General features: G+C 50.6%; 1 protein-coding gene across 2 annotated transcripts in view; it reads left to right on the plus strand.

The window, feature by feature from the left end:
- Window positions 1–5,536: 5,536 nt before the first annotated feature.
- Window positions 5,537–25,886, plus strand: part of LOC142297108 (uncharacterized) — a 38,323-nt gene continuing 17,973 nt past the window's right edge. The window contains exons 1-4 of one of the 2 annotated variants that reach the window (XM_075341372.1): window positions 5,537–5,665; window positions 20,858–20,999; window positions 24,884–25,187; window positions 25,431–25,600. In XM_075341372.1, the coding sequence (XP_075197487.1) occupies window positions 24,905–25,187; window positions 25,431–25,600 (453 nt within the window). In that variant the 5' untranslated portion in view covers window positions 5,537–5,665; window positions 20,858–20,999; window positions 24,884–24,904. The remainder of the gene's footprint in view (window positions 5,666–20,857; window positions 21,000–24,883; window positions 25,188–25,430; window positions 25,601–25,886) is intronic. The other variant, XM_075341371.1, reaches the window with a different exon arrangement.

A 25,886-nucleotide genomic window follows, 5' to 3' on the forward strand; every position in this document is an offset into this window, starting at 1 on the left:
GACCGGGGACGGGCGGTGGCCCGCCGGTACCGGACCGGGGAGCGAAGAGAGGCCAGCACCATTCGTCAGGGCCTACGGACCCCGACCAGGCTTGGAGTCGCCGTTAAACCGGTCAAATCCGTCAGCGACGGGAACCTCCGGGGTTTCCCAGCAATAAAGACCCGACTGAAGGCAACCACTCAACCGTGAAGGGAAATACAGCTACCACCACAGCTAGAGTTCCCAGGGCCAGCGCCTGCGGGCAAAAGGGGCTCCTCCGGCAAACATACCGCTGGGGAGCGGGTTACCGGTGGGAAGCCATTGGGGCTGAGAACATCACATAACGGTGCAGGGAGAGACAGTTACCGCCAACCTACCGGGAGTGACCGTCGCAGCCGTCTGTGGGACTCGTCCATCCAGCCGTTTGTTTTACCAGAGACTCCGTGTGCGTTACTGGCTGAGTAAGTACCACCGTGCCGTCTGGCACTGCGCTGCCCCACGACCCTGCACCTGGTCAAGCCCCGCAATCCATCAAACAGCCAACCACTCCGGGACTACCACAACCCCCCTACCCACGGAGGGGAGGAAAACATCCCATCTGCTCCCTGTCACCGCTCCCGGGATCCTCGTACAGAGCAGCGGTGGTGCCCCAACCTCACCACACACCGTGGGTGGCGTCACAAACCGACACCCCAAACACCAACAAAACACCCCTTTCACTCACGGGCGAGGAGCGCCGCTCGAGTCCCCGGATCCGGCCCACCGTTCGAGCCACCGAGCAGCAGCGCCGGACCCGAGCGTGGTGAGCGCAGCGCCCCGCCGCCCGCGACACTATCTGGGTCTGCACTGTGCTATATAGGGGCTGTATACTACATGGGGGTGCTTAATGCTATCTGGGTCTGCATTGCGCTATTTGCGGGCTGTATATTACATGGGGGTGCCTAAAGCTATCTGGGTCTGCACTGTGCTATATGCGGGCTGTATACTACATGAGGGTGCCTAATGCTATCTGGGTCTGCGCTGTACTATATAGAGGCTGTATACTACATGAGGATGCCTAATGCTATATGGGTCTGCATTGTGCTATATGCGGGCTGTATACTACATGAGGATGCCTAATGCTATAATGGGTCTGCATTGTGCTATATGGGGGCTGCTTAATGTTATATGGGGGTTGCATAGTGCCATATGTGGGTGGCATTGTGCCATATGTGGGCTGTATAGTGTCATATGGGGGCTGCATAATACTACATGGGGGCTACATAATATTATATGGAGGACTTTGGGGGCTTCATAACACTATATGGAGGAATATGGGGGCTGCATACTACTATACCCTCAGAGTTGTATGGCACCTCCACCCCGGTGCTGTATACCCCCTCAGAGCTGTTTGTCAGCCCAACCCAGTGCTGTATACCCCCCCCCCGAAGCTGTATACCCCCAGAGCTGCATGTCACCCCCCCACCTCAGAGCTGTTTATCCCCCCACCCCAGAACCATTGCCCCCCCTAGAGCTGTATGCCCCCTCTGGAGCTGTATGCCCCCCATTGCGGTATACCCCTTTCCTCGGTAATATGTATGCCGCCCAGTAATGTGTATGTCCGCAGCCTCTCTTGTGATGTATATACAGCAGTGTCAGTGTGCTCTATGTGCGACCATGTCTGTTAGTGACGGCCACCAATCAGCGTGGCACAGACACATGCCCAGGAGGAGCTGGACGGAGACAAGCGGGGGAGGGGAATGAGGCTGATGCCGGCTTCCCAATGTTAGAATTTCTAGAAATAGATATAAATATATAAAAATATAAAAATAATGTGTCTGTGTGTGCCTGTATGATGTATATATCTATGTATGTCAGTGTATGTGACTGTCTAGATTTATGTCTGTTTTTATGTGTTTTCGTGAATTTCTCTTTAAATATATATGTGTATGTATCTGTGCATGTCTATGTGTGGATGGGGCCCACTGAGACTCTATCACCCAGGGCCCACAAACACCTGAAGCCGGCCCTGCCTCAGGGGCACCATATCGCTGGCTGAGGCGCAGTACCTATGTGGTGACTGAAGCCTCAGGGGCGCCACATCTCTGGCTGAGGCGCAGTACCTCTGTGGTGACTGAAGCCTCAGGGGCGCCACATCTCTGGCTGAGGCGCAGTACCTATGTGGTGACTGAAGCCTCAGGGGCGCCACATCTCTGGCTGAGGCGCAGTACCTCTGTGGTGACTGAAGCCTCAGGGGCGCCACATCTCTGGCTGAGGCGCAGTACCTATGTGGTGACTGAAGCCTCAGGGGCACCACATCTCTGGCTGAGGCGCAGTACCTCTGTGGTGACTGAAGCCTCAGGGGTGCCACATCTCTGGCTGAGGTGCAGTACCTCTGTGGAGACTGAAGCCTCAGGGGCGCCACATCTCTGGCTGAGGTGCAGTACCTCTGTGGTGACTGAAGCCTCAGGGGCACCACATCTCTGGCTGAGGTGCAGTACCTCTGTGGTGACTGAAGCCTCAGGGGCGCCACATCTCTGGCTGAGGTGCAGTACCTCTGTGGTGACTGAAGCCTCAGGGGCGCCACATGTCTGGCTGAGGTGCAGTACCTCTGTGGTGACTAAAGCCTCAGGGGCGCCACATCTCTGGCTGAGGTGCAGTACCTCTGTGGTGACTGAAGCCTCAGGGGCGCCACATCTCTAGCTGAGGTGCAGTACCTCTGTGGAGACTGAAGCCTCAGGGGTGCCACATCTCTGGCTGAGGTGCAGTACCTCTGTGGTGACTGAAGCCTCAGGGGCGCCACATCTCTGGCTGAGGCGCAGTACCTCTGTGGTGACTGAAGCCTCAGGGGCGCCACATCTCTGGCTGAGGTGCAGTACCTATGTGGTGACTGAAGCCTCAGGGGCACCACATCTCTGGCTGAGGCGCAGTACCTCTGTGGTGACTGAAGCCTCAGGGGTGCCACATCTCTGGCTGAGGTGCAGTACCTCTGTGGAGACTGAAGCCTCAGGGGCGCCACATCTCTGGCTGAGGTGCAGTACCTCTGTTGTGACTGAAGCCTCAGGGGCACCACATCTCTGGCTGAGGTGCAGTACCTCTGTGGTGACTGAAGCCTCAGGGGCACCACATCTCTGGCTGAGGTGCAGTACCTCTGTGGTGACTGAAGCCTCAGGGGCGCCACATCTCTGGCTGAGGTGCAGTACCTCTGTGGTGACTGAAGCCTCAGGGGCGCCACATGTCTGGCTGAGGTGCAGTACCTCTGTGGTGACTAAAGCCTCAGGGGCGCCACATCTCTGGCTGAGGTGCAGTACCTCTGTGGTGACTGAAGCCTCAGGGGCGCCACATCTCTAGCTGAGGTGCAGTACCTCTGTGGTGACTGAAGCCTCAGGGGTGCCACATCTCTGGCTGAGGTGCAGTACCTCTGTGGAGACTGAAGCCTCAGGGGCGCCACAGATCTGGCTGAGGTGCAGTACCTCTGTGGAGACTGAAGCCTCAGGGGCGCCACATCTCTGGCTGAGGTGCAGTACCTCTGTGGAGACTGAAGCCTCAGGGGCGCCACATCTCTGGCTGAGGTGCAGTACCTCTGTGGAGACTGAAGCCTCAGGGGCGCCACAGCTCTGGCTGAGGTGCAGTACCTCTGTGGAGACTGAAGCCTCAGGGGCGCCACAGCTCTGGCTGAGGTGCAGTACCTCTGTGGTGACTGAAGCCTCAGGGGCGCCACATCTCTGGCTGAGGTGCAGTACCTCTGTGGTGACTGAAGCCTCAGGGGCGCCACATCTCTGGCTGAGGTGCAGTACCTCTGTGGAGACTGAAGCCTCAGGGGTGCCACATATATCGGGCTGAGGTGCAGTACCTCTGTGGTGACTGAAGCCTCAAGGGTGCCACATATATCGGGCTGAGGTGCAGTACCTCTGAGGAGACTGAAGCCTCAGGGGCGCCACATCTCTGGCTGAGGTGCAGTACCTCTGTGGTGACTGAAGCCTCAGGGGCACCATATCTCTGGCTGAGGTGCAGTACCTCTGTGGTGACTGAAGCCTCAGGGGCGCCACATCTCTAGCTGAGGTGCAGTACCTCTGTGGAGACTGAAGCCTCAGGGGTGCCACATCTCTGGCTGAGGTGCAGTACCTCTGTGGTGACTGAAGCCTCAGGGGCGCCACATCTCTGGCTGAGGCGCAGTACCTCTGTGGTGACTGAAGCCTCAGGGGCGCCACATCTCTGGCTGAGGTGCAGTACCTATGTGGTGACTGAAGCCTCAGGGGCACCACATCTCTGGCTGAGGCGCAGTACCTCTGTGATGACTGAAGCCTCAGGGGTGCCACATCTCTGGCTGAGGCGCAGTACCTCTGTGGAGACTGAAGCCTCAGGGGCGCCACATCTCTGGCTGAGGTGCAGTACCTCTGTTGTGACTGAAGCCTCAGGGGCACCACATCTCTGGCTGAGGTGCAGTACCTCTGTGGTGACTGAAGCCTCAGGGGCACCACATCTCTGGCTGAGGTGCAGTACCTCTGTGGTGACTGAAGCCTCAGGGGCGCCACATCTCTGGCTGAGGTGCAGTACCTCTGTGGTGACTGAAGCCTCAGGGGCGCCACATGTCTGGCTGAGGTGCAGTACCTCTGTGGTGACTAAAGCCTCAGGGGCGCCACATCTCTGGCTGAGGTGCAGTACCTCTGTGGTGACTGAAGCCTCAGGGGCGCCACATCTCTAGCTGAGGTGCAGTACCTCTGTGGTGACTGAAGCCTCAGGGGTGCCACATCTCTGGCTGAGGTGCAGTACCTCTGTGGAGACTGAAGCCTCAGGGGCGCCACAGATCTGGCTGAGGTGCAGTACCTCTGTGGAGACTGAAGCCTCAGGGGCGCCACATCTCTGGCTGAGGTGCAGTACCTCTGTGGAGACTGAAGCCTCAGGGGCGCCACATCTCTGGCTGAGGTGCAGTACCTCTGTGGAGACTGAAGCCTCAGGGGCGCCACAGCTCTGGCTGAGGTGCAGTACCTCTGTGGAGACTGAAGCCTCAGGGGCGCCACAGCTCTGGCTGAGGTGCAGTACCTCTGTGGTGACTGAAGCCTCAGGGGCGCCACATCTCTGGCTGAGATGCAGTACCTCTGTGGAGACTGAAGCCTCAGGGGCACCATATCTCTGGCTGAGGTGCAGTACCTCTGTGGAGACTGAAGCCTCAGGGGCGCCACATATACCAGGCTGAGGACCTATACACCAGGAGGGGCGCAGTTTCCTGCCGTCACCTGATCTCATGGCTTCTATTTCTTAAGGCATTTAGAACATTGTGATGAATGATCACCACAGAATGGAAGCTTTAACCACATCAGCGCTGGATCACACCATCAATGCAGCATTCACTTCTGAGCTCCGCCCTCAGTCACATGATGTGATGTCACCACAGGTCCTTTTTCTACATTTTTCGATTCTGAGCTCCGCCCCTCGGTCACATGGTGTGGTCACATGGTGTGGTCACATGGTGTGGTCACATGGTGTGACGTCACCACAGGTCCTTTTTCTACATTTTTCGATTCTGGGCTCCACCCCTCGGTCACATGGTGTGGTCACATGGTGTGGTCACATGGTGTGACGTCACCACAGGTCCTTCAGCTCTGTGCAGTGCAGGCTGTTGTCTCTGGTGTCAGCCGCTGTATCCCGGGTATATAAGCAGCTCCGGCTCTTCTGTATACAGAGGACGCACAGGCTCCGGGGGAAGGTAAGAACCGCAGAGGATTGTGGGAATGTGACAGGAAGAAGCCAGAACCCACTCACATCTATAGAGGAGTGTACACACCCCGCTCACATCTATAGAGGAGCGTACACACCCCGCTCACATCTATAGAGGAGCGTACACACCCCGCTCACATCTATAGAGGAGCGTACACACCCCGCTCACATCTATAGAGGAGTGTACACACCCCGCTCACATCTATAGAGGAGCGTACACACCCCGCTCACATCTATAGAGGAGCGTACACACCCCGCTCACATCTATAGAGGAGCGTACACACCCCGCTCACATCTATAGAGGAGCGTACACACCCCGCTCACATCTATAGAGGAGTGTACACACCCCGCTCACATCTATAGAGGAGCGTCCACACCCCGCTCACATCTATAGAGGAGCGTACACACCCCGCTCACATCTATAGAGGAGCGTACACACCCCGCTCACATCTATAGAGGAGCGGACACACCCCGCTCACATCTATAGAGGAGCGGACACACCCCGCTCACATCTATAGAGGAGCGTACACACCCCGCTCACATCTATAGAGGAGCGTACACACCCCGCTCACATCTATAGAGGAGTGTACACACCCCGCTCACATCTATAGAGGAGCGTACACACCCCGCTCACATCTATAGAGGAGCGCACACACCCCGCTCACATCTATAGAGGAGCGTACACACCCCGCTCACATCTATAGAGGAGCGGACACACCCCGCTCACATCTATAGAGGAGCGTACACACCCCGCTCACATCTATAGAGGAGCGGACACACCCCGCTCACATCTATAGAGGAGCGGACACACCCCGCTCACATCTATAGAGGAGCGGACACACCCCCGCTCACATCTATAGAGGAGCGTACACACCCCGCTCACATCTATAGAGGAGCGTACACACCCCGCTCACATCTATAGAGGAGCGTACACACCCCGCTCACATCTATAGAGGAGCGGACACACCCCGCTCACATCTATAGAGGAGCGTACACACCCCGCTCACATCTATAGAGGAGCGGACACACCCCGCTCACATCTATAGAGGAGCGGACACACCCCGCTCACATCTATAGAGGAGCGGACACACCCCGCTCACATCTATAGAGGAGCGGACACACCCCGCTCACATCTATAGAGGAGCGGACACACCCCGCTCACATCTATAGAGGAGCGTACACACCCCGCTCACATCTATAGAGGAGCGTACACACCCCGCTCACATCTATAGAGGAGCGTACACACCCCGCTCACATCTATAGAGGAGCGTACACACCCCGCTCACATCTATAGAGGAGCGTACACACCCCGCTCACATCTATAGAGGAGCGTACACACCCCGCTCACATCTATAGAGGAGCGTACACACCCCGCTCACATCTATAGAGGAGCGTACACACCCCGCTCACATCTATAGAGGAGCGTACACACCCCGCTCACATCTATAGAGGAGCGTACACACCCCGCTCACATCTATAGAGGAGCGTACACACCCCGCTCACATCTATAGAGGAGCGTACACACCCCGCTCACATCTATAGAGGAGCGTACACACCCCGCTCACATCTATAGAGGAGCGTACACACCCCGCTCACATCTATAGAGGAGCGTACACACCCCGCTCACATCTATAGAGGAGTGTACACACCCCGCTCACATCTATAGAGGAGCGTACACACCCCGCTCACATCTATAGAGGAGTGTACACACCCCGCTCACATCTATAGAGGAGCGTACACACCCCGCTCACATCTATAGAGGAGCGTACACACCCCGCTCACATCTATAGAGGAGCGTACACACCCCGCTCACATCTATAGAGGAGCGTACACACCCCGCTCACATCTATAGAGGAGCGTACACACCCCGCTCACATCTATAGAGGAGCGTACACACCCCGCTCACATCTATAGAGGAGCGTACACACCCCGCTCACATCTATAGAGGAGCGTACACACCCCGCTCACATCTATAGAGGAGCGTACACACCCCGCTCACATCTATAGAGGAGCGTACACACCCCGCTCACATCTATAGAGGAGCGTACACACCCCGCTCACATCTATAGAGGAGCGTACACACCCCGCTCACATCTATAGAGGAGCGTACACACCCCGCTCACATCTATAGAGGAGCGTACACACCCCGCTCACATCTATAGAGGAGCGTACACACCCCGCTCACATCTATAGAGGAGCGTACACACCCCGCTCACATCTATAGAGGAGCGTACACACCCCGCTCACATCTATAGAGGAGCGTACACACCCCGCTCACATCTATAGAGGAGCGTACACACCCCGCTCACATCTATAGAGGAGCGTACACACCCCGCTCACATCTATAGAGGAGCGTACACACCCCGCTCACATCTATAGAGGAGCGTACACACCCCGCTCACATCTATAGAGGAGCGTACACACCCCGCTCACATCTATAGAGGAGCGTACACACCCCGCTCACATCTATAGAGGAGCGTACACACCCCGCTCACATCTATAGAGGAGCGTACACACCCCGCTCACATCTATAGAGGAGCGTACACACCCCGCTCACATCTATAGAGGAGCGTACACACCCCGCTCACATCTATAGAGGAGCGTACACACCCCGCTCACATCTATAGAGGAGCGTACACACCCCGCTCACATCTATAGAGGAGCGTACACACCCCGCTCACATCTATAGAGGAGCGTACACACCCCGCTCACATCTATAGAGGAGCGTACACACCCCGCTCACATCTATAGAGGAGCGTACACACCCCGCTCACATCTATAGAGGAGTGTACACACCCCGCTCACATCTATAGAGGAGTGTACACACCCCGCTCACATCTATAGAGGAGGGTACACACCCCGCTCACATCTATAGAGGAGTGTACACACCCCGCTCACATCTATAGAGGAGCGTACACACCCCGCTCACATCTATAGAGGAGCGTACACACCCCGCTCACATCTATAGAGGAGCGTACACACCCCGCTCACATCTATAGAGGAGCGTACACACCCCGCTCACATCTATAGAGGAATGTACAGACACCGCTCACATCTATAGAGGAGGGTACACACCCCGCTCACATCTATAGAGGAGCGTACACACCCCGCTCACATCTATAGAGGAGTGTACACACCCCGCTCACATCTATAGAGGAGCGTACACACCCCGCTCACATCTATAGAGGAGCGTACACACCCCGCTCACATCTATAGAGGAGCGTACACACCCCGCTCACATCTATAGAGGAGCGTACAGACCCCGCTCACATCTATAGAGGAGCGTACACACCCCGCTCACATCTATAGAGGAGCGTACACACCCCGCTCACATCTATAGAGGAGCGTACACACCCCGCTCACATCTATAGAGGAGCGTACACACCCCGCTCACATCTATAGAGGAGCGTCCACACCCCGCTCACATCTATAGAGGAGCGTACACACCCCGCTCACATCTATAGAGGAGCGTACACACCCCGCTCACATCTATAGAGGAGTGTACACACCCCGCTCACATCTATAGAGGAGCGTCCACACCCCGCTCACATCTATAGAGGAGCGTCCACACCCCGCTCACATCTATAGAGGAGCGTACACACCCCGCTCACATCTATAGAGGAGCGTACAGACCCCGCTCACATCTATAGAGGAGCGTACAGACCCCCGCTCACATCTATAGAGGAGCGTACAGACCCCGCTCACATCTATAGAGGAGCGTACACACCCCGCTCACATCTATAGAGGAGCGTACACACCCCGCTCACATCTATAGAGGAATGTACACACCCCGCTCACATCTATAGAGGAGCGTACACACCCCGCTCACATCTATAGAGGCGCGTACACACCCCGCTCACATCTATAGAGGAATGTACACACCCCGCTCACATCTATAGAGGAATGTACACACCCCGCTCACATCTATAGAGGAGCGTACACACCCCGCTCACATCTATAGAGGAGCGTACACACCCCGCTCACATCTATAGAGGAGCGTACACACCCCGCTCACATCTATAGAGGAATGTACACACCCCGCTCACATCTATAGAGGAATGTACACACCCCGCTCACATCTATAGAGGAATGTACAGACACCGCTCACATTTATAGGGGGGGAATGTACAGACCCCGCTCATATCTAAAGTTGAAACCCTTAGTTTCCCTCCACTCTGTATAAAAACACATCTACAGGTTTTTCCCTCTGTGACTGGGTATGTGACAGAGCAGGCAGGGTCATTAGGCCGAGAAACAATCTAACGAGATTTATTGAGGCCGAGACCACACAATCCCACGTGCCAGCCGATCTTCACTGTTCAATATTCCATACACAGGCACCAGGACCTGCCCTCAGCACAGATCCTTGACCCTTCACCAGAGACTGCATCAACTAACTAACAAAACATGTGGCTGATTTGCTCACACCCACCCCTTTAACATTTGCTACTTGTAGCTCCTAATATAAAGAAGTTTCCAGAAACTACAGGCTTGTATTGGATGAGTCCCATGCGGAGAAGAACAAAGACACGGTCGCCCACTAGATGTTGACCTAGGCCTGATTACATTAAAGTCCAGACACATAAGGTACATTCACACATAGCTGCTGAGTCAGAGATTCAGATTGGAGGTCGCCGCTCGCTCCGGCCTTTTCAGCTTTGTCCGTACATTTTCCATAGGATTGAGATCAGGGCTTTGTGATGGCCACTCCAAAACATTGACTTTGTTACCCTTAAGCCACTGTCTAACCAGATTGGCAGTAGCTTCTGGTCATTGTCCATTTGGAAGACCCATTTCCGCCCAAGCTTTAAGTTCCTGGCTGATGTCTTGAGATGTTTTTCAGTATTGCTACATAATCTTCTTTCCTCATGATCCATCTATTTTGTGAAGTCACCAGTCCCTCCTGCAGCAAAACAACCCCACAACATGATGCTGCCGCCCCCGGGTGTCACAGTTGGGATGATGTTCTTAGGCTTCAAAGCTTCTCTCTTTTTCCTCCAAATGTAATAAAAGAGAAAAGGAGTGCCGCAGCACCCCCTCTCCCAAGCACAGGTTTTCAAAGTCAGTGGAGCGGCCGGCAAATTGAGCATAGTAAGGAAGGGATCTAAGAAAGTGCTTAAGTTGCCTTGATCTCCAGCCCCCCCAGAGTGACTGGCACCGAGCTCTCCTCAATGGACCTCAATGAAGGCTAGTCTCCCTCCATACCCAAATGGCGAGCACGGAATCCCCCCCCCCCCCTTTCCCACTGCCAAAAGACAGGCTTGGGTGAAAGTCCAAGGAACCGATCACAGGTGAGAGAAGAGAGGGCAAAAGAAGCAACAGCAAAGAACAGCACTCCAGTGTGGCCCCCCAAGGTGGGGTGATGTCTCAGACTAGGAAGGGGCAAATGCAATATCCAAGGGGCAGCCGAGAGAGGGACCTCAGTGAAACTTTACTCCAGAGATACCCAGGGCTTCACAAAGGAATGCCAACACCAATCAATAACTCTAACCATGTGAGAAGCCAATAGATCTTCATATCTGGGATTCCCCAGCCTCCTCTTCTCTTAGACCTACTCAGCAAGGAGCGGGAGAGTCAAGCTGGCTTATTAGCCCAAATGAATTTAGTTTGGAGAGACGCCAGGTCTCTAAAGAAGGACAGGAATCCTTATAGGGAGAGCCTGGAGAAAATATAGGATGCGTGGAAAGACATTCATCCTAAAAATATCACATCTCCCAAACCACATAAACAGACCTTTGGCCCACCTCGCGCAGTCCTCGTGGACATTCTGGAGAAGGGGGAAGAAGTTCAGTTTGAAAAGAAGATTGGCATCAGCCACCAGGTGAATCCCCAGAGGAGGGAGAGTTATATTCAGGGCCTCAGACTTGGACATATTTATTTTGAAGTTGGACAGGACAGAATATTTTTAAAATTCCGGCAGAAGGTTAGGTAATGAAACCCTGGGCTTAGTAAAGAAGGATAGGAGATCATCCGCATAGGCCGCAATTTTAAATTCATTTTTTTTTTTACCCAGGGTCCAGAGATATCCCCATTTCCCCTAATATGGCATAAGAGAGGTTCCAGAGTCAACACAAATATCAGAGGAGAAAGGGGGCACCCCTGTCTAGTCCCGTTAACAATAGGAAACCTGTCCGATAAGAGACCATTCACCCTGACCGCCGCAGAACGAGAACTGTACAGAGCCAATCCATCTCAGCATGGATCCACCCAACCCCACCGCCCTCAGAACTTCAGACATGAACGTCCAATTGATCCTATCAAAGGCCTTTTCCTCATCTGTGGAGAGAAGCATCATAGGTAACTTCTCCAAGTGGGCCTTATGCATGAGATTCAGGGCTTTGGTTGTTTTGTCCCTCGCTTCTCTATCCCCCATAAACCCAACCTGATCAGGGTGAATGATCTTCCTCAACAGTGGGGACAAGCTATCCAACTGAATTTTTGCAAAGAGTTTCAAATCTGTGTTGAGGAGGGAAATAGAGCAGAAACTTGCATACTGTGTTAAGTCCTTGCCCTCCTTGGGAATTACCACTATATTTGCCGCCGACAAGTCACGAGGCACCGAAGGCACGGCAGAAAGGGCAACATTGGTGAAGGCCCGTAAAAAAGGGGCAAATAAAGTGCCCAACATTTTATATTAGACTAAGGCCCCTTTCACACGTCATTGATTCTGGGACGTTTGTGCTTTTTTTTAAACGTACCAGAATCACTGACATATGCAGACACATTATAATGAATGGGTCTGCTCACACGTCAGTGATTTGTCACTGCACGTGTCTCCGTGCGGCGTACCCGCGTGTGCGTGATTGCTGCATGGAGACATGTCCATTTTTTTCTGGCATCACTGATGTCCCACGGACCACGCAGTGGTGTGGTCCGTGAGACACGTGCCAGAAAAAAACATGCTTTTAAAATAAAAAACATTTTAACTCACCCGGCGTCCAGCGATGTCCTCTGCAGCCCGTTCTCCCTGCTCCTTCTGAGCCGGCTGATTACTGTCGCGCATATTCATTATCCGCGACACAGCCGAACCGGAAGCAGCTCCTGCAGGGGTCACCGCCGGCCGGCTGCTGCGTCGCGGGAGCGATCAGCACCAAGGACAGCGGGAGCGCGCACAGGTGAGTGAATCTCTAAGTGCAATTACGGGCAACGGAGAACGGAGCCCGGATTGCACTTAGACAACCCACGTGTGCCGTGATTTTCGGCACACGCAGGGACATGTGCGTGTTTTACACGCCAGTGAAAAACGTCTGTTTTTCACTGACGTGTGAAACGGGCCTAAGGGAAGTCCGTCCGGACCCGGGGCCTTCCTGGTGGGCGAGTTTTTAATGGCCTCGAGGAGTTCTGCCTCGATGATCGGTCTTTCCAATAGCGCCACATCCTCAGACTTGAATTGCTTCAACCCGAGCTTTGAATGTAGTTCTGTATTCGGGAGCGGAAGTCCACCAAGGCATGTCTGGAGTGGGGATTATCAATAGAGTAAAGAGAGGCATAAAAATCTCCAAAAGCAGAGGCAATATCTCTTGGCCTAACGGCCATTGTACCTCCCTGTAACCGGATCCCTGGGACATAACTCTGTGCCCTCTGCGCACGTAGCGCTCTCGCCAGGGTTCTGCTACTCTTATTTCCGAACTCCTAGAAATGCCTCCTGCACTTTACTAGGGCGCCCTTTGCTTTGTGATTCAATAAGGTTTGCAATTCCTCTAGTTTTTTTTTAATCAAAAAAAGGCCAACCGTAGGATCTCGAGTCCCCTTGTGCAGGATTTCCAATCGGTGATTTTAGGAAATCAGAGCGTCCGTCTCAGCCGTACGTTCCCTCTTCAGATGCGAGCCATGCTTAATAAATAGCCCCTGAACCACACACTTGTGTGCCTCCCACACTATGTTAGTGGACACCTCCCCCGACACATTGGCCTTCAGGTATTCAACCAAAGGCGCACAAACCTCTCCCATCACCGTCGGATCTCCCAGCAGCGAAGCATTCAAAATCTACTGGCACTGTCAGTTGGGCTGCGAACAGCAAGTGTTTATAGTTATCAGTGCGTGGTCTGAAAAATAGATGCACTCGATCGAAGCAGCACCAGAGAATGAATATCGCCATGTTTGACGAAAAGATAGTCCAGACGAGAATAGCTATCCTGGACCGCTGAATAGTACAAAAAATCCTTCTCCGATAGGTGCAACAACCGCCATGCATCTATCAGCTGAGAATCATGGAGACCCTGCTTAATCCGACGCAATGCCCCCTGTGAGAGGTGGGATACCCCTTAAGAACTGTCCAACTGTGGATCTAAGGTGACATTGAGGTCTCTTTCGAGGACTAAGGTACCCTCTGAAAATTCATCTACCAACTCAAGGTATCACAAGCTTGTTCTTAGCAACATCAAAGGTCAGGGACCCGTAACCAAGGAGGATTGGATATCATGCAGAAGGGCAGATTGTACAATACCCTGTGGCGAACTGATAGGCCAGGGCGTCACAGGTTCAGCAGGACTAAGCGCTTCTCAGGATTGTGCACACCTTTCACATTCAAGGAGCCAATCCGCACCTCCGCTCTCGGCTGCTGCATCTTGGAATGTTGAAAACCCCCGGAGGACCTAGCAAAAATGATAGAGGGAGGAAGGAGAGGAACCCCGGAAGGGGGGAAAAAAGTTGGATCAGGCAAAATGTTCACTCACTAGGAAAAGAAGGACTGAAGAAAGATACAGCCAAAGATCCACTAGGGAAGAAAAAGATGGGGACAAGCACAGCCCCGTGGAGAATTACAAGCCCTGGCCTGCCCATATTTAAACCAAACATTTCCCCCCACCCAGCCCACCCACCGACCACGCTTAAGTCCAGGAAAACGTATATATTTCCCCACAGGAATAAAAACTAAGGCAGATTAACAAGAAGAGATATATGCAAACTCAATTTACGCCGACGTCCCCCGAGATAGGGACATCAGGTCGGCCCGCTAGGACAAACCCCAGCACAGTAGCCGAGCCGGCCCTGGAGGACAGCTGGCCGCCAGGCCCAGGTAGGGGGCCATATTGGAACTCTCCCATCCTGAGGAGTTCTCAACCCTGCTCGACGGTCATGGCTGAAAGGTCTTCTCCTCTCCTCTTTTCTCTCTCTGAATGGAAGGGTCCACCGGCTCCCAAGCGAGCCAGTCCGGAGGTGACATTGCAGAAGACCCCAAAAAGTCAAACAGGCAAGGCAGATTTGAGGGCTGCTTTAGTTGTTATACAGCATCCCCTTTACGGACAATAAGGTGGAAGGGATGGCCCCAGCGATATGAGGCATTCTCCTCCTTGATCCGAAGCAGAAGTGGGTGTAGTTGCCGTCTCATAAAGAGGGTGCGACCAGAGACGTCCGGAAACAGTGACACTGTAGCTCTGTCCAGTTCCACTGGGCCATGTGCCCAGGCCCCTTGGAGAATCTGCTCCCTGTCCCCATAGTAATGTAAGTGGCACAGAATGTCTCTGGTAGAGGAGGGTGCCCGGGTGTTGGGTTTGGCCACCCTGTGGATCCTATCAAAGAGAAAGGTGGCGTCCAGAGGTATGTGCGTGACCGTATTGAAAATGGCCAGGACGTTAATGCGGAGGAGATCTTGACAACAGTCTTCCGGAATGCCCTTTTAGCCTTATGTTGTTTCTCCTGCTTCTATTCTCCTGGTCATCTAGAAGCGGGGCTAATTCTCGCATGAGATGGTCGTGGGATGCACAGTCTCTCTCCAGCCTATCCATGCTTTCCTCCAGGGATCTCTTGAGTCTGCTCTGTTGCCTTAATCCTGTCCTCAATCACCCCCATGTCCTCACTCATGAACGTCAGAGCATTAAATTGCGACTGCTCAATTCTGGCCACTACCTCCTAGATGTCGTTTACTGGGGAGGGCCATGATGAGCTCTTTAAGGGCCCAAACGCCCTGTGTATTGCGGGGGGTGCATTACAGGGGTTATAGAGCCTCCCTGTGTGCCCTCCCATGAGTTGGGGACCCCAGAGGACCGGAACACCGCCAGTATTCCAATGTCAAGCGTGCTGCCTGAATCCAGATTCCCGTTGCCCCCAGACTGCAGGCCGGCCTGTGTGATGACAGCGAACTGACCCATTGGGGAGGAGGGGGGGGGCGGCCATCTCACCCACTGGCTGTACAGGTGAAGCGAGCCCCTTCGTCTCCAGCGGGCTCCTGGGCAGGGGATCTGCTGGGATTTTCCCTGAGGTGTGCGCTTAGCTCCGGCCGGCGCCATCTTGCTTCTGCCTGCTCCTGAAGTACTCGGGGCAGAAGGAGATAGCAAGCCAGCCCTCCCGGAGGACCTCCACACACCGGAGACGGGGGCCAGAACGGACACCAAAGCAGGCTTCTTCTTAGGGGACATTGGTAGCGTGGTCGGTGAGGGGAAGAAATTTATGCGGTGGTCACGGTGGCTCCGAGGTAACGCGTCCTCACTCCGCCATGTCCAAGGCCCGCCCCCCAGTGAACATGTCTTAAACACCAGGTCCTTCTGTCATGTCGGCCGTGTGCCTGTGACATTTCTCCAGTGTGCTCCAGCTTGTCTTTTTCTCTTGGAGATCTCCAGTGCTGTCTGCTGCAGTTTGTCTGCTTTTTGGATGCAATTTTTTGCATTTTTTCTTAGTCATCCTGATCTCTCCTTTGGAGCGTGGGATAAGTACTTTGTTTTCTTTGCTGTGACTGAGGTTTTCCTGCATTTGTCTCTTTGGTGCAATGTTTATTTGATTCTGCTTCAATTTGTTTTGAAATGCTATGGAAACTGTTCATTGTCAGTGGAAAAACACTTTGTGGAGTTTTTTTTTCTGTCTGAACATTGTTCTGCGTTTTTTTTCACTTAAGCCCACTTTACACGTTGCAATTAGTTGTACAATCGCATTTGCGATGTGACACGCCCAGGTTGCATACGGGATCTATGAGATTTCACGTTGGTCGTTCATTTGCTGTCACACGTGCGTTAGTAGTCTATGTTAAATTGGTCAATTTTGTGTGCGATCCTTTAGATCATGTGTTCTGTGACGTATGCATTGGACACCTTTTTTTTTTTTTTTTTTTTTTTTTTTTTTTTTTTTTTTATTTATTGACTTGCCAAGCGTGTGTAATGTGTAGGGATGCGTTTTTACTATGTCATCTGCCATTGAGCTCTGCTACATGGCCGCTAACAGCAGACACAGACAGCCATGTAGCAGAGCTGAATGGCAGATGACAGCAGACACAGACAGAGCCGCACAATCAGAATGAACTCGGGTGAACTTCACCCGACTTCATGGTCATGCTGCGGCTCTGTCTGTGTCGCGCCCTAATTAGCGGTCACCTGTGAAGGACTCACCGGTGACCGCTAATCTCCTAAATTACTGAAGTTAGCAGCCCTCTCTCATACTCACCAATCCCCGATCCCCGGCGCTGCACGGCATTCACACTGCTCCGGCGGCTTTTACTGTTTTGAAAAAGCCGGCCGCCCATTAAACAATCTCGTATTCCCTGCTTTCCACGCCCACCGGCGCCTGTGATTGGTTACAGTGAGACACGCCCCCCACGCTGAGTGACAGGTGTCACACTGCACCCAATCACAGCAGCCGGTGGGCGTGTCTATACTGTGTAGTGCAATAAATAATTAAATAATTAAAAAAAACGGCGTGCGGTCCCCCCCAATTTTAAGACCAGCCAGATAAAGCCATACGGCTGAAGGCTGGTATTCTCAGGATGGGGAGCTCCACGTTATGGGGAGCCCCCCAGCCTAACAATATCAGCCAACAGCCGCCCAGAATTGCCGCATACATTATATGCGACAGTTCTGGGACTGTACCCGGCTCTTCCCGATTTACCCTGGTGCGTTGGCAAATCGGGGTATTAAGGAGTTATTGGCAGCCCATAGCTGCCAATAAGTCCTAGATTAATCATGTCAGGCGTCTGAGACACCCTCCATGATTAATCTGTAAGTGACAGTAAATAAACACACACACACCCGAAAAATCCTTTATTAGAAATAAAAAACACACACATATACCCTGGTTCACCACTTTAATCATCCCCAAAAAGCCCTCCATGTCCGGCGTAATCCAGGATGCTCCAGCGTCGCTTCCAGCGCTGCTGCATGGAGGTGACCGGAGCTGCAGCAGACACAGCCGCTCCGGTCACCTCCACACAGCTAATGAAGACAGCCGCGCGGTCAGCTGCTGTCACTGAGGTTACCCGCGGCCACCGCTGCATCCAGCGCTGGATCCAGTGACAGCGGGTAACCTCAGTGACAGCAGCTGATCGCGCGGCTGTGTTCATTACGTGCGTGGAGGTGACCGGAGCGGCGGTGTCTTCTGCAGCTCCGGTCACCTCCATGCAGCAGCGCTGGAAGCGACGCTGGAGTCACCTGGATTACGCCGGACATGGAGGGCTTTTTGGGGATGATTAAAGTGGTGAACCAGGGTATATGTGTGTGTTTTTTATTTCTAATAAAGGATTGTTCGGGTGTGTGTGTGTTTATTTACTGTAATTTACAGATTAATCATGGAGGGTGTCTCATAGACGCCTGACATGATTAATCTAGGACTTATTGGCAGCTATGGGCTGCCAATAACTCCTTATTACCCCGATTTGCCAACGCACCAGGGCAAATCGGGAAGAGCCGGGTACAGTCCCAGAACTGTCGCATCTAATGTATGCGGCAATTCTGGGCGGCTGTTGGCTGATATTGTTAGGGTGGGGGGCTCCCCATAACGTGGAGCTCCCCATCCTGAGAATACCAGCCTTCAGCCGTATGGCTTTATCTGGCTGGTTTTAAAATTGGGGGGAACCGCACGCCGTTTTTTTAAATTATTTAATTATTTATTGCACTACACAGTATAGACACGCCCACCGGCTGCTGTGATTGGGTGCAGTGTGACACCTGTCACTCAGCGTGGGGGGCGTGTCTCACTGTAACCAATCACAGGCGCCGGTGGGCGTGGAAAGCAGGGAATACGAGATTGTTTAATGGGCGGCCGGCTTTTTCAAAACAGTAAAAGCCGCCGGAGCAGTGTGAATGCCGTGCAGCGCCGGGGATCGGTGAGTATATGAGAGAGGGGGATAGACTGACATGGACAGAGAGTGAGGGACAGAGATAGTGACCGACTGACAGAGATTAGTGAATGACAGACATTGTGAGGCGCTTCAGAACGCAGCTTTTCAGCTGCGCTCTGAAGCAGACCTTTTATAAGCTGCGGTGCAGAGCGCACACCTGCGCACATAGCATCAGACACCGAAATCGTATGAGGGATGTCACACGTTACAGTTGACTAGGTTCGTGCAACAAAACGCTCAATTCTAGAGAATGATACGATGTGTTTGCGATCAACGGTTTTGCGTTCAATCCTGATCGCAAGTAGATGTCACACGCAGATACCTCACAAACGATGCCGGATGTGCGTCACTTACAACCTGACCCCAACGACGGATTGTGAGATATATTGAAGCGTGTAAAGCGGGCTTTATGTATGCGTTTATGTTCCATTGTGTTCCCACTGATGATCTTTAACAAAGCACATTACTGAGAATCCAGTGAAGGCTTTTTCCATGATTTTTGCATATTTACTTTCTGTTGTATACTGCTCCTATATACTGCTCATTATTAGGCTACTTTCACACTTGTGTTGTTCTCCTTCCGTTACAATCCGCCCTTTTGGAAAACAGCGGAATCCGTTAACGGATTCCGCTGTTTCCCATAGACTTGTATGGATGACGGATTGTACCAAAAGGACCTGTGTTGCTTCCGCTGGGCGATGCTCCATTGCTTCCGCCCAGCGGGAGGAAAGCAGCATGTAAAGTTGTTTTGAGCAGCGGAATCCTCTGGATTTCACTGCGCATGCTCTTCCCTTTTTTTTTTTTTTTCTTTAAAATCACAAACTTTATTTTGGCTCACGGTGGCCGAACGTTCAGCTGAGCGCCCGCCTGCCAGCACGCCCGGGCGCCGTCAAGTGACAGCGCTCAGCTGATCACCCGGCGGCCGGCTGCAGGGAGCGATCAGCTGATCACCCGGCGGCCGGCAAGTGACAGTGCTCAGCTGATCACCCGGCGGCCGGCTGCAGGGAGCGATCAGCTGATCACCCGGCGGCCGGCTGCAGGGAGCGATCAGCTGATCACCCGGCGGCCGGCTACTGGGAGCGATCAGCTGATCACCCGGCGGCCGGCTACTGGGAGCGATCAGCTGATCGTTCACAATAGTCTGCCGCCGGTAAAACTGTAAAAAAAATAAATGAATAAAAACGGATTCCGTTGTTTTGCAGCATCCGTTGCATCCGTTGTGCCACTATATGCAACACATCCGTTGCATCCGTCACACAACGCAATGCAACGGATACCGTTCAACGCAAGTGTGAAACTAGCCTTTGTCCTTTTGGACATTTAATATTCTTCTGTCTATGGAAATTGCTACTTAGCCTAGTTTTCAGATAATCTCGCTTGTATATTATCCTGCCTGGTATCTTGCACAAGAGTTCCCTGATGTAGTGGGTGAAGGATCATGTGGTTCTAAGGGAATGTTGATCATCAGGAGTTGGCTTATATTAGGGTTTTTGCTGGCAACACCCAGTGATCTATCCTATCCTTTTGTGTCTTAGAAGGGCCTCTCTTTGCTTAATTCTATCCCTAACAACCTGTGTATTGTTTACTTCTTATATCATCGTCACTATATGTTGGGGGCTTTTTTTGTTTTGTTTTGTTTTGTTTTTTTTCTCCTGACTATTGGGGTTGTAGTTCTTGGGTTGCCACTTTCCTTGTATTGAGAAGGAGTTTACCCTTGAATGGGATATTTACAGGAATGTCAGCGGTCTCCTGACCATAACAGTCATGGCCACACTGTTCAATATTAGTTTCGTCAGACCACAGGACATGTCTTCAAAAATTAGGGTCTTTGTTCCTGTGTGCATTTGCAAACATTAATTTGCCTTTTTTTATGTTTATTTTGGAGTAATGGCTTCTTCTTGGCAGAGTGGTCTTTCAGCCCATGTTGATACAGGACTCGTTTCACTGTGGATAATGGCACAATCTTACCAGCTTCCGCCAGCATCTTCACAAGGTCTTTTGCTTTTGCTCTTGAGTTGATCTGCACATGTCTGACCAAAGCACATTCATCTCTGGTACACAGAACGCGTTTCCTTCCTGAACGGTATGATGGCTGGACATTCCCATCTTGTTTGTACTTTATGTAATTGTTTGTTTGTACAGATGAACGAGGCATCTTCAGGTATCTGGAAATTGCACCCAAGGATGAACCAGACTTGTGCAAGTCCACATTTCTTTTCCTGAGATATTGTCTGAATTATTTTGACTTTCCCATGATGCTACACAAAGAAGCCGTGTGTTTCAGGTGTGCATTACAATATATCCACAGGTGTGTCTGTAATTAACTTAGATGTTGTCAATAAGCCTATCAGAAGCTTCCAAAGACATGACATCATCATATGGGTGGTCCCATATTGTTTAAAGGCATAGTACTCTTAGTGTATGGAAACTTCTGACTTTGCAGAAAGTAATAAAAATGCCTGAAAACATTTTTTCTTTCTTTCTTTCTAAAATGGGAATTCTTATGTCCTGTTAGCTAGTGAGAAAAAACTGCAGATATCACGGAGTATGTAATGACAGGTCAGGGGCCCATAAGCTGGTCCTCAGACTCGAGCCCTTCGCTGTCCCTTATCTCGGAGGTAGGCTTGATGGTAGCCAGGTCTAAGCCCCAGCGTGAGCATGACTCCTGTCCAAGCCCTGATATTACTTCCTCTCCCCAACTTTTGGGGCAGGCCGGAAAACCCAATAATGAAACGACACGGACGAGGGAGAACAGAAACTCGTAGACCCTGCACTCAAAACATATATATGTACAGTAGCGCAAAGAAAAAGTTAATGAAGTAACGCACAACAGTGAACATTCACACCACTCAATATCGCAACAAAGATTACCATCAACAGTTTCACCGGTATCGCTTGGCGCTAAAGCTGAATCTATAATCGGCACTGAGTAATGAGATTCAGGATGTTATATATATATATATATATATATATATATATATATATATATATATATATATATATATATATATATATATATATATATATATATATATATATATATATAAATGTGTGTCTTTGATTGGCAATGGGCAACCTGAGCTCCTAGCACAGTTCCCCAGGAATTAACTCCTGCTGGACTGAGGAACAGAACACATTAAACAGCCGATGCCCAGTTCTGGCTGAACAACTAAGAGACAACAGGTTGCCTGTCAGGCTCTCCAGTGTGAACAGAGCCTGACGCTGTCGAGACACCTAGTGAGTCTGGACGTTAACACCGCATGACAGCAGATGTGTATTTTTAGATAGTAGATGATAAATTCTGGTTTCAACTGTATGAGGGAAATGTACAGACCCCACTCAGATCTATAGGTTAGATGTACAGACCCTACTCGCATCTATAGAAAAAAAATTCTACGAAAATCTAATATATAAAGCTGAATGTGTGTATGTATGTGTGTATGTCCAGGATTGGCATCTGCACTGTTGCAGCTACAGCCACAAAATTTTGCACACTCACACGTCTGGACCCCGAGAGCGTCATAAGCTATGTTTTGAGGGGAAATTTTAACCCCGCGCTTTTGTTATTCGCCAAAGAACCTGCCTCCATTAAAGCAAATGGAGCTGGGAGCCACAGTGCAGCCAGAACTTCAGAAGAATGCGCAGCCACGCCCTTATATGGAATGTTGGCATGTCACAATGCAGCCAGGGAAAGAGGCAGACACAGACGGAGTAAGAAACAGACATAGACAGGGTAAGAGACAGACACAAAGAGACAGACACAGACAAAGACACAGACAGGTAAAGAGACAGACACAGGCAAAGACACAGACAGGGAAAGACAGAGACACAGACAGGTAAAGAGACATACACAGAGACAGAGACAGACACAGGGAAAGAGACAGACAGGGAAAGAGAGGGAAAGAGACAGACAGGGAAAGAAACAGCGAAAGTGACAGAGATAGACAGACAGGGAAAGAGATCGAGACAGATGGAGAAAGAGACAGTCAGAGATAGAGAGATATATACAGAGGGGGAGACAGACAGAGAATGGGAGATAAACAGAGACAGTTACTATCCCGGGCAGTGAATATTGTGTGTAGAATAAATTTTTGTTAACAGCAGTTATTAACCCGGGCGAAGCCGGGTAGTACAGCTAGTGTATTTCTAAAGCAGCTATTGACGTAAGTTTCCCACCAGATGTCGGTAACCACTCATCCAATGCCCACAGGCAAAGAAATCAGACCATAATGTTAATAAATTATGTGTAATGATGACAAATGACACAGAGAAACAATATTGAACACGAGAAGAAAAAGAGGTGTTAAAAGTGAGAAAGTCCTGATCTCTCTCAGTAATTAGGAAGCAATCCTGCCACTAGTGACCAATATCAGCTGGATCCGCTGTGTGGTGGATCCCTACTTAGGGAGGGCTGTGGGGAGACATTAGGGGTCTTGCATGTTTGCCGGTTGTGACCATATCAGGGTGTGGCGCGGTGGTGGAGATGGATATTAAATGTAAATTGCTGAAATCACAGGTCTACAAGGGTGAAATTGTTTGAAAAGTAAGACATGATTCTTACAGACTTTAAATTGATGAACTGTAAAAATATTGGAAAAATTCCATCACGTAGAGGTTTATCACAAACACTGACGCAATCTGCTTCCAAAAGGAATTCCTTCCGTACTTTTTTCAAGACGGTGATCTAATTTATGATGATGATGTTCCTGGATCGATGGAAAAATGTAACATAGAGTACAATGTGAGCGAGTGGAGACTTTATTGATTAATACAATAAGAAGTCTGAAAGACGTTTCTACACAAGGGCAGCGAGTATGTTCACTGTCTGTACGGAGCTCTGCGCACTGGAAGGAAACTGAGAGCATTTAGACTTTCTTCTCAAGAAACTTAACTACAAGGATCAAGGATGGTCAATGTGTGTTGATCTGAAAGTTCTCTTTGCTCCTCAGGCAGTGAGGAGGACACATGAAGTCCCCATGCTTTTTGTTTGAATGGGACAGACTGGATAGGACTCATCACTGGAGCCAAAAAAGTTGGCCAATGAGAACATCTTTGCAACCTGGAGTTAAGAACATGGGCGTGGAAAGTTTAGTTGATCCCAGAATAGTTCTCATGCCACCGCTCCACGTTATGCTTGCACTGATGAAGCCGTTTGTAACAGTATTACCAAAAAGAGAGCCTTTAAGGCTGCTTTCACTCATCCGGTTTTTGCCGTCTGGCACAATCCGGCAAAACTGATGCAACGGATCCGTCGCATCAGTTTATTCCATGCGTTCCTTCAGTTTTTGGACGGATCTGTTGTGCTACTGAGCATGCGCAGTTAAAAAATCGGATCGGTCGTTTGAATTCCGTCATATGCCGGATGATGACCGACTCGGTGCCCATAGGATTCCATTATACAACATGCTGGACGGCGATGGATCCGACGTGGTCCAGTTTTTTGCAGGAGATAAAAAACACTTCATGCTGCGTCCTTTCCGGACAAAGACATTTCGCCGGATCCGGCGGACGCCGCATGCAACGCACAGCCATCTGGCACTAACATGTCAGTGGGGAATAAAACTGATCCGGCGCCGGATCCAGTTTATCCGTTTTTTGCCGGACGGCGAAAAACGGATATGTGAAAGCAGCCTTACCTGTGTACCAAATTTCAGTAATTGTCAAAAGCAAAACTAGAGAAAGGCATTTTTGTAGGTCTGGATATTTGGAAACTCATGAAGGACGACGTGTTCAATACAAAATTGGAAGCTGTGGAGGAAGGGTTTGGGCTTTTTTTTAAAGAAGTCGTGAGGAAATTTGTAGGTAAGAAACAAAAATCCAAAATGTAAGTCCATAATGGAAAAACATGTGGAAACGTTTCCAAGCCTTGGGTTGTCTGATGAATTAAAAAAAAAATTATTATTTTTTTTTTTTTTTAATTCCCATTTAGGTGACTTTCCTGAAATTTTGATGCTGTTGGCGAACAGCAAAGAGATTTCATGAGGATTTTGAGGAGATGGAACGACGATACGTAATACGTGATGGTTAAAAATAGATATGTTTTTTAAATTGGGGTTTATCAAAGTGAGAATCAGTCATTGGATTTGAAACCGTTTTCATAAATCCAAACTTTGCATACATGTGAGTCAAATATTAATCTTAACTATAACAAGGTGTCTCGTTTCTAAGGTGCCACACAAGAAACATCTCATGATGGGTAAAACCGGTGAGCTGTCTCAACAACTCCGCGACCTTATTGTTGCAAAACATACTGATGGCATCGGTTACAAAAGAATTTCTAGACTACTGGAGGTTCCAGTGACCACTGTTGGGGCCATAATCCGGAAGTGGAAAAAACATCATTTAACCGTAAACCGGCCACGATCAGGTGCTCCCCGCAAGTTTTCAGACGGAAAAGGGAAAAAAATGTCCAGAAAAGTTGAAGAGCTAAGGACCACCTGTGGAGAGCTCCAGGAGGACACAGAATCAACAGGTATAATTGTTTCTTACAAAACATTAAGCAAGGGGGCCTGTATGAACGCTTATCACACAAGGAGGTGTATGATGTGTATACAGTGTAATGTGTATATATATGATGCCTATATAGTGCAGTGTGGCTGTGATGTGTATACGGTGTACAGAGTTGTTGCTAAAACTGTTCCAACTTCTGAGAAGCCGTATCTCTTCATAAGCAACATACTCCACTAATAACAATCTATTCTCCTGTGATTTCCAGAACCTTACTCAATGATAATGACACCTGCGGGACCCGATCCCTCCAGATTATCAAGTTTTATCGAATCGCCATCCAAAACGCTCCTCAAAGACTCACAGAGAATGGACAAAGAGATCTCCAGAAGCATCATAGACATCGCCTTGGAGATCATCTGTGTGCTGAGCGGAGAGGTAAACTCCTGTATATTCTATATTATCTGCTGAGTGGAGGGTAAACTCCTGTATATTCTATATTATCTGCTGAGTGGAGGGGTAAACTCCTGTATATTCTATATTATCTGCTGAGTGGAGGGTAAACTCCTGTATATGCTATATTATCTGCTGAGTGGAGGGTAAACTCCTGTATATGCTATATTATCTGCTGAGTGGAGAGGTAAACTCCTGTATATTCTATATTATCTGCTGAGGGGAGAGGTAAACTCCTGTATATTCTATATTATCTGCTGAGTGGAGGGGT

Source organism: Anomaloglossus baeobatrachus, chromosome 3 (assembly GCF_048569485.1).
Source record: "Anomaloglossus baeobatrachus isolate aAnoBae1 chromosome 3, aAnoBae1.hap1, whole genome shotgun sequence".
Lineage (NCBI taxonomy): Eukaryota > Metazoa > Chordata > Amphibia > Anura > Aromobatidae > Anomaloglossus > Anomaloglossus baeobatrachus.